Source organism: Anarrhichthys ocellatus, unplaced genomic scaffold (genome assembly GCF_004355925.1).
Source record: "Anarrhichthys ocellatus isolate YVR2014 unplaced genomic scaffold, GSC_Weel_1.0 scaffold13, whole genome shotgun sequence".
NCBI lineage: Eukaryota > Metazoa > Chordata > Actinopteri > Perciformes > Anarhichadidae > Anarrhichthys > Anarrhichthys ocellatus.
The window spans coordinates 6,554,230-6,563,221 of NW_022280043.1; the positions used below are offsets into that span (position 1 = coordinate 6,554,230).

The 8,992-nt window shown below is 39.5% G+C and overlaps 1 protein-coding gene across 1 annotated transcript in view; it reads left to right on the plus strand.

Annotated features, from left to right (window-relative positions):
• LOC116386678 (hemicentin-1-like) overlaps positions 1 to 8,418 on the plus strand; it is a 17,705-nt gene extending 9,287 nt beyond the window's left edge. Inside the window, exons 9-20 of the mRNA XM_031853087.1 lie at positions 1,117 to 1,407; positions 2,374 to 2,655; positions 2,771 to 3,034; positions 3,533 to 3,808; positions 3,910 to 4,161; positions 4,588 to 4,863; positions 5,151 to 5,402; positions 5,522 to 5,797; positions 5,926 to 6,177; positions 6,277 to 6,564; positions 7,056 to 7,307; positions 7,800 to 8,418. Of these exons, the coding sequence (XP_031708947.1) occupies positions 1,117 to 1,407; positions 2,374 to 2,655; positions 2,771 to 3,034; positions 3,533 to 3,808; positions 3,910 to 4,161; positions 4,588 to 4,863; positions 5,151 to 5,402; positions 5,522 to 5,797; positions 5,926 to 6,177; positions 6,277 to 6,564; positions 7,056 to 7,307; positions 7,800 to 7,888 (3,050 nt within the window). The 3' untranslated portion in view covers positions 7,889 to 8,418. The remainder of the gene's footprint in view (positions 1 to 1,116; positions 1,408 to 2,373; positions 2,656 to 2,770; positions 3,035 to 3,532; positions 3,809 to 3,909; positions 4,162 to 4,587; positions 4,864 to 5,150; positions 5,403 to 5,521; positions 5,798 to 5,925; positions 6,178 to 6,276; positions 6,565 to 7,055; positions 7,308 to 7,799) is intronic.
• The last annotated feature ends 574 nt before the right edge of the window (positions 8,419 to 8,992 follow it).

Below are 8,992 nucleotides of genomic sequence, written 5' to 3' on the forward strand. Positions count from 1 at the left end.
TTTCCTCTAGAATTGCTCTCATTATTTAAGTAAGATTAAGTATTTAAAAAAAAAAAAAAAAAATGCCCTACATGTTGAAGATTTAAATGCAATCTTAAACAATGAGGAAATGTTATTTTCCTGTGGCTGAACTCAAAAGAAACTATAAGGAAAATACAAAAACATTTTGATATTCTTTTTTGGTGAACAAAGGTATACATTTAGTGGCTCTTTGGTTACATTGAAGAAAGAGAAACATCTAGCAAAGGGACAGACGTTCCTCCAGTAAATCCTGTCAATGTTGTTATTCATGATGCAACTGGTTTTCAAATAAAAGCAAAATTGTTCAATGACAAGACATTTATTGGTAAAGATGTGGAGTGACCAGTGTTGAATATTTAACAGACTTTATAAGACCAACTATTCAATGACTTTTTGTCCTTCAGTCTTTTTCCTAATGTTCCACCTGCATCGTAGGAAGACGTGTTGTGTAGCCTCACAGTATGTTTTGCATCAGAGAACCAACACTCCACTAAATGGGTTTTCCCTTTTGTTAAACATTAGAGCACACTTACAAAATATCCCGATCCCCTCCTCTGGTTGGTTAAGAGTTGTTGTGAAAGGCCGAGGTTTACAGTAAATGGGCACACCTTGGTGTGGACAAAGGCAAAATAAGGCGTGGCTAGGACTGTATGATGGCAAGGTGATGGTAGGGGTAAGCGCTTACATGAGAACAGAACGCTTGAGGAAAGCAGAGCAAATATTTGCTGATCAAAAGTCGGCTGTGACCGTACAATATCTCCACATTTCTTTTTATTACAGCCAGAGTCAAGTCCATTTAGCTGGCAAGGAAGACTCCGACGAGTGAAATGGACTCTCCACTGGTGTTTGCCCTGATTCTGTTCACGACAACATTTGCTACAGGTAAGAATTATTTTGAACTTGAATTCATTTAGCAATTTTTATTATATTAATTCAGTTCAGACAAGGAAGACATTTTACAGATCGTACCGATTGAAAAAAGTTCTAAATGTGCTACTTTATGTGCTTTGACCGGTGTTTTTGTATTTAATATATGCATGTAGATGATAACTACTTTTTAAGGGTGACCGAGTGTTCCCTGCTTTCTGTTTCTAGCTACATCTATCCAGAAGATACATGCCTCTGAGAACCCGTTACCAGTGGGCAGCAATGTCACATTTTTCAGCCAGGACAATGTCACCGTAGGGGCGTGGCTGTTCGACAATGATATCATTGCGCTGATATTCCCAGGAAATACAATCATAACTAACAATTGGATTGACAGAGTTGCATTCAATTCAACCTTTTCATCATTGACTATAAGTTCAGTACAGCTGGAAGACTCTGGACTGTACACATTACAGGCAGTGAATTATTTTCGCGCCCAGTTAATGCTGTCAGTCCAAGGTAAGGACCACTTTATCACTTTTCATGTTGACTCACTCCTTGATGTATTTGCTCACATTCCACTATTGTATATTAATCAAAGCTCAGCCTATACTCAAACTTGCATACTCATAAACAAAAAGACAAAAGACTAGAGCAGCGTGGAAGTCTTGAGCTAGGACGATCACCTTGCCTGCAACATTTGGGAGATTTCGTTAGCTTTGTTCGAGTCCCACGTTGGTCTCATGTCTTTAGTTTCAGTCTTCAAATTAAATAATTAAAACATTTTGACTGAAATTATTTTAGTTTTGATATAACTTAAACATTCTAAATCACCAAACATGCATGAACATATATTAAAACATATTGGAGTTAGTCCAATAATACTGTCACAAAAAGTTAATAGTCCAATCTACTCTCTTAGTCAATTTAAGATGAGTGAAGTACAGTCTAAAACATTACTAAGAGTTTACGTCTAGTGGCTTTCTGAGGCTGTACTTGAACTAAATGCTAGTGTCAGTGTTTCTTATCATATTATTATCTCAAGCACTTACCTTAAAGCAAAGTACAACTGAGGCTGATGGGAATGTCAAGATTTTTAGTATTAATTTGGCCAAATACTCGACAAATACAAATTGTGAGCAGGTGATGGCACTGGCTGAAATGTTAAGAGATCAAAGTGATTACAATGTTTCCTCAGGTGGATCTGAATGTGCAAAGTACATTGGCAATCCACCCAAAAGTTGTTGAGATATTTCAGTCGGGACCCAAGTGGTGGACTTGCCGAACATCAGGCCAATATTGCCATCCATTGAGCGATGCCGCTAGAGAGGCTAATTATAACTTTGGCTTGGATCAGACTTCAGTTCAAGTCATAACAGTCATGTTTCCACCTCTGCCTACCATTGAAAGAGCCCACATTTCATGTCCACTGCAATCCCATGTTTCCACAAAACTTGCTAAATAGTTTATTTCCTTCCTTTGCAGTGCCTATTTCAGGTGTGACTCTGAGGGCAAACGCAACCAACCTGGTGGAGTTCAATGACACAGCAGTTCTCACGTGCTCTGTGCTCAACGGCTCGTCCCTGTCTTATGTTTGGCTGAAGGGCAGCTCTGTGGTCACAGCCGGCGGGGGAGTACAGCTCCACGATGGAGGTGCCACTCTCACCATGGTCCGGGTGACCCGCTATTACGAGGGGTCGTTCAGGTGCAATGTGTCCAACGGTGTGAGCCATGAAAGCAGTCTCCCTGTATATCTGAACATCAGCTGTGAGTTTGCACTAAAGAGAGCTTATATATACAGTAAATACATAGTGTAAATAGGCCTATGTATCACTCAACATCAACCCCTAACACAATGTCCCTCTTGCTGTTTCATCATCAGATGGTCCAAGTAACACAATGATGGTGATCATGCCCATGAGGTCCACCTACATAACAGGATCTAACATCACACTGTCATGCTCAGCGGACTCCAGCCCTCCGGCGATGATCCAGTGGATGGTTGATGGGGTGTACCTAAATAACTTTGGCCCACACCTTCAACTGGAGACGGTTACAGAGAGCAACTCAGGAAATTACCAATGCGTATTTCACAACACAGTAACGCTGAGATTCAGCAGCAAAAGTGCAATGATCAGGATTATGGGTAAGGTTGGATTTCTGGTATTTTGGAGGGTCATTTTTTGCACCTTTTGATTTTGTTTCTCTCAGCAAAGACATTTAGATTATTTTAAAGAACAGATGTTGTGGTGTGTGCTTATTTGCTTTCTTGCAGCGAGTTAGGTTATAGAATTGACCCTGGAGACAGCAGCCTGCTAGCTAAGTTTGATGAAGAGCTAGCCTGGCTCTGCCTAACAGCACCTCTAAAGCTCACTAATCAAGACGTTATATCTCTTTTGCTCAATCCATGCAAATACCGAAGTGTAAAACCATATAGTTGCTGTTTTACATACTTGACTATTTCTTGCCTGTGACTTCCGGAAATCTTGTTGTTCTCAATATTCTCATTTAACTCTTGGCAAGAAAAAGGTTAAAAAAGTGTATTCCCCAAAATGTGAAACTGTTTCCTGAAAATTGTCAATGTCATATGCCATTCACATACATGTGTGAGTTTCAATTACTTAATTCCCTTCTCCTCCTATAGAGCCAATAGCAGCAGTTGTGGTGAATCACACAGGTGGACCAGTAATACTTCATGAGCCGCTCAGTCTGCATTGTGAAGTGACTGGATTGGTTGCCAGCATTCAGTGGAGAAGGAATGGTCAACTTATTACAGCTGACAATACAACCTTCTTTGACATGAACAACACGACATTGATTATCACCCAAGTCCAACTTTCAGATAACGGGGATTATCAGTGTCAGGCTTTCAATTCTGTGAGCAACATGACCAGCAGCCCCTACACAGTTAACGTAAACTGTAAGTACTTTAATCTCTAACTCACTCTTTATTTGCAGATACACAAAGAATAGTAACATAACAAAATATAACCTCTTTAATTTATTGTCTGGTATTAAAAGATGGCCCAAAGAAACCAGTGATCACGGGGCAATCCATGGCTCTGACAGGAACACTGGAAACCCTCAACTGCTCAAGTGCCTCTCATCCTCCCAGCCGCATCAGCTGGTACTACAATGGTTCCCTGGTGGCTACCACCTCAAATTTAGTGATTGGACCTCTGACCTTAAATATGAGGGGGAAGTACATCTGCATGGCCTTCAACAACATCACCGGCAAAAACAGCACTGCCTACACGATGCTCACTGTTTTGGGTAAGAATAGTTTGACCTTTTGTGTAAATATGCTCATTCATTCCAAAACCACAACGTGTCATTTTTGCACTTTGGTTTTTGTACAGATTAAACAAATGAAATATCAGGGGTGAGTGAGCTTTAGATGTGATATTAGGAAAAGTTTCTTACCTTTGGATAGAGCAAAGCTAGCTGTTCCCCCTGTCCCCAGTCTTTATGCTAAGCTAAAAAGCTCTAGGCTAGAGCTTCATAACCAAAGGAAAGAGTGGTATCGATGTTCACATAGCAAAAATATTAAATTCTCAAAATTCCCAAATATTATTTCCCAAAATGTCAAACCAATTCCTTGATATTCATTAAGTCTACTTCAAAAATAAAAATCACAAAACAACCAGTATATCATACATATTATAGAGCCACCATCCTTTTCTTTCTGTCTTTCCAAAGCTCCAGTGACCATGGCGTCAGTAAAAATTGTCGGACCTCAGCCAATCCACAACCACACTTTCACTCTAACCTGCGCGACAGCTGGAGGTGTTGAGTCTATTACCTGGATGTATGGTTGGTACCCACTGAATGCTGACAATACAAGAAAGTTCTCAATGGACAACGCCACCCTGACCTTCGATCCTGTCATGAGCTCCGACAATGGGACCTATCGGTGTGTAGCTTCCAACCCACTCAGCAGTGTATCCAGTCAAATCTTCGCGCTGGAGGTTATTTGTGAGTACTCAACATGTGGTTTACCCTAACTCCCTATTATCCTTTGTCAGAGGAGGACTTTTTCAATCCGTCAAAAAGAAAGAGATGAATTCAACCAAAACCAAAGAAGAATTCCACCCCAAATACTTTAATACTGCAGTTTTAGTTCAGTTCTGGAAAATGTGGCCACATCTAGTAGATTTATCACAAAATACCATCCATCCACGGTTCTGCGTTGTATCAATGTCTTGACAGCCGTGTGACCTGCTTTCAATGAAGGTGATTAAAGGTAATACTTTTGTGTTTAGATGGACCAGAGATGCCAACTATCATGGGACCAAATGTCGCAAAGATAGGAGACAACGCTACATTCAGCTGCTACGCATCATCAAACCCTCATAGCTCCTACAAATGGTTCTTCAATAATTCTCTAGTGGCCAATACGTCAGATTATGTCACACCTCCTCTTACCAAAGACATGAGTGGGATGTACACCTGCATGGCCTTCAACAACATCACCGGCAAAAACAGCACTGCATACACGATGCTCACTGTTTTGTGTGAGACTTGGATTGCCATTTTTATGTTTCTGTAAAAATGTTTTTTGCCATGGACAAATAGGAAAGGTGGCACAGGCGAAAACCATTTAACTGTTGTGAATTTTATTTTATTTTTTCAGATCCACCAAAGTATGTACATATTGAAGCACCGATGAATCCTGCCATAGAGGGTTATTCTTATAAGCTAACATGCAATGCGTCTGGAACGGTTAAGCATGTTTACTGGATGAAATATGGTGAGCCACTGCGTGAAGACAACACGACTGTTTTCTCCTCGGCTAACAAGACAGTCACTTTCAACCCACTCAAACACAATGATACTGGACACTACCAGTGTGTGGCTATTAATGCTCTTTGGAACATGACCAGCCCTCCGTACATGCTTCTTGTGAACTGTGAGTAACATTTAAAAAGGATTTATTTCACTGTAACTGACAGTTTCATAAACTGTATAGTGCATCATCTGAAGTTATTTCAATACATATGTTACCAAGAGAGCCTGTCTACTCCTTTGCTGTTGCAGTCGGACCAAAAAACCCAATGATTCATGGGCCAGCTTTTGCTGAGACGGGACAATACGCGGTCTTCAACTGTTCTGCCATGTCGATGCCTCCCAGTCAGTTCAGCTGGTGGTTCAATGGCTCCAACGTGGCCAATTCTTCCGTGTTTACAACTGACGTTTTGACGCTAAATATGAGTGGAGAAATCACCTGCAAGGCCTACAATAATGTGACGGGAAAGAAGGTCACAAAATCCAAAATGCTCACAGTCATTGGTAAGAATATCGATGGGTTTGACTCCTTCAATGCATGTTGTGTCACTGTACAAGCGATCAAATACTGATGGATTTCCGCTGTGTGTTTTCTGTCCACAGAGGCAATAGGGTCAGTGATGATCACAAACAACACAGTTCCAATAAACACTGAAAACTTCACTCTCACCTGTGACGTCACTGGGCCCTATGACATGATCTACTGGATGAAGGACAACATGCACCTGAACATGATGCACTCCGTCGCAGACCCTCACATGTCCTACCACATTGAAAACAACTCGCTGCATTTCACTCCGGTGACCTTGCACAATGAGGGGATATATCAGTGTGTGGCTACCAATCAGGCTGGTCCACATAAAAGCCCCAAATATATGCTCCTGGTGAACTGTGAGTGTTATAGAAAAAGATAGGGATTTTTCTTCTTTTTTTTTTTCAGTAAATTCTAACAGGTTTTTAAGAAAATCTAACACATGTGGCATGAAAACTACGTAAACGTAAATCCCTGACGGTAGTGTAAAGGGAAAACCAAATGCAGCATTTTATGTAATTTGGTATATGATTAGGTGTGACACACAAACATCACCTCCTCAATAACTCCCACTGTCTTTACCAATGATATTAACTCACACATGAGCACCCTGTTGATCATGGGACTAAGTGGGTTTTACAAAAACAGATTGACGTTTACACTACATAAGCATATTTACTGAGCTTGTGATTGAAATTTAGCAAAATAATAAATATTTACTGTAAAAGTACAGTGGTTTCAGTTCGACCAAAGATACCTCAATGGGTTATTGAAATGCTGCTCAGAACATATGTGGCTTTAGACTTGTGAACTTGTCTCTGACCAACTCCTCCTCTCTGTGTGTTTGCAGATGGCCCTCTGAGTGTGACTATCTCTCTTCCATATTTAACAAAACATGATCTCTACGTGTCCCTGACATGCTCTGCGGATTCTCGGCCAGATTGTGACTTCCACTGGTTCTTAAACTATGAGTCATCAGCGGCTGTACATATGGGCTCTGTCATCACTTTCCTTGCGACTAATCAGGGAAACTACACATGTAAGGCGACGAACCCTGTGACCAATATCACGATGTACAAAACTAAAGCCTTTACTGTCACTGGTGAGTGAGCCTTTCTTCAAAAGTCATTTGATGATATTTGATTAGCTGACAAGCAAAATATGAATAATAATAATCCTCTTTGTTGTCCACAAATGTTGAAATTTGCCTTCAGCTTCAAAGTTTGATTAAAACACATGATAGTAAATCACAGTACATACAATAAATAGCATAATATGCACAGTACAGACAACTATAACAGACATTCTTCCAGTGTGATTGGCGTTTATTAATTCAGAAAAGTTATTGCATTTGGTGTGAAAGACTTTTTGAATACAACTAAATCCAATCATTTGATCAGCTTTAAAATGTTTTTGTTTATTTGCATTGTTTTAGAAAAAGCTGGCTTTATGAGGAATATTTGAAAAATAAAGATGTTTGCACTCAATTAAAACACTACCAGAATAAGTGCTATACAACTAAAGATATCTCATGTTGTTTTAAATGTAACATGTGATTGATTTGTCATCATTTCTGTCCTTTTGTCTCTCTTAGCTCACGCCTCCCCCCTCCGCTTCCCATCCCAAGGTGGTCTGCTTGTGATGGGTCTGTTTGCTTTGTCTGTCCCTGTGCTGTTCAGCTGAGTCCTCTGCACTGAGAAATGCAGTCGGATTGAAAGGCCTCTTGCTCTCACTGCAGTCTTAACAGTCTTATTGGAAAATGAAAACAATTTGACTGTATAATCAATAATCTGATGCCACTTTATCAGTTCTTTTGGGGTTTTGCTGAAAAGACAAAGAGGCAGACTTCAATTCATCTAATAGTTTGTTGTTAGATATATTTCCTTTTTATTTTCCTCTTATTGTATTGCCTGTTAAATGTTTTTATTATTAGTATAAATAGTTGCTATTCTTATTGTGATGGTTGTTGTTGTCACTACCCTTGAGGTAGTTTATTTCAAATATTTCGATACATTTGCATAGTTTAACAAGTGTATTACTCTAAAATACCTGCATACTCTTTTGGTACAAACTGCAATTCTTCAGTCTGAACACCAGCAGCTGTTTTGTTATGCGCAATAATATTAAGTATGGAAAATTAAGTAAATGTAAGTCTTATCATGCTTTAATTCATGGTATTTATTTCTTAATCAATAAATAATCAACAGAATGAATTTTGTGGGAACGTTTTTATTTTGTCTTTGTGCTGATTCAGAGAGTTCCATTCATGCAAACTTTCATGAGGGAAACATTGTCATATACGAAATATGTATGACAGTAAACATTGCATTACCATCGCTGTATACTATGTAATGATATGTGTGTACACGGTTCTTCGAGTGTTGTTCATATAGGGATACTGGTCCTGAACTTCTTCCTGCCCTTCGGATCTTTTCCCCTTCTTCTTTTGGAAAGCCAGCTGCACCTTTTCAGATTCTTGTTTTCTTTCCTCTGGCACAATGTTGTCACTGGTGGTTTGAATAAATCCAGACAGATGAAGCAACAGGATGAGAAAAAAAAACGAATTAAGTTCACCCTCCAAAATATTTAAAAATCTCACTTCTAAAGAGTATTTCAATTTATAATCACCTTTCAGTTTAAGCCAGGGGAATTTACTGATCTCACTTTTTACTTTATTTTATGAATTTCAAAAAATATAGATGTAACTTGCATTTTCCATGCTGGTCGTTGCGCCTGCCAGATTGCTGACAAACACAGCGATTATTCACAATCTCTCCTCCCTTTACT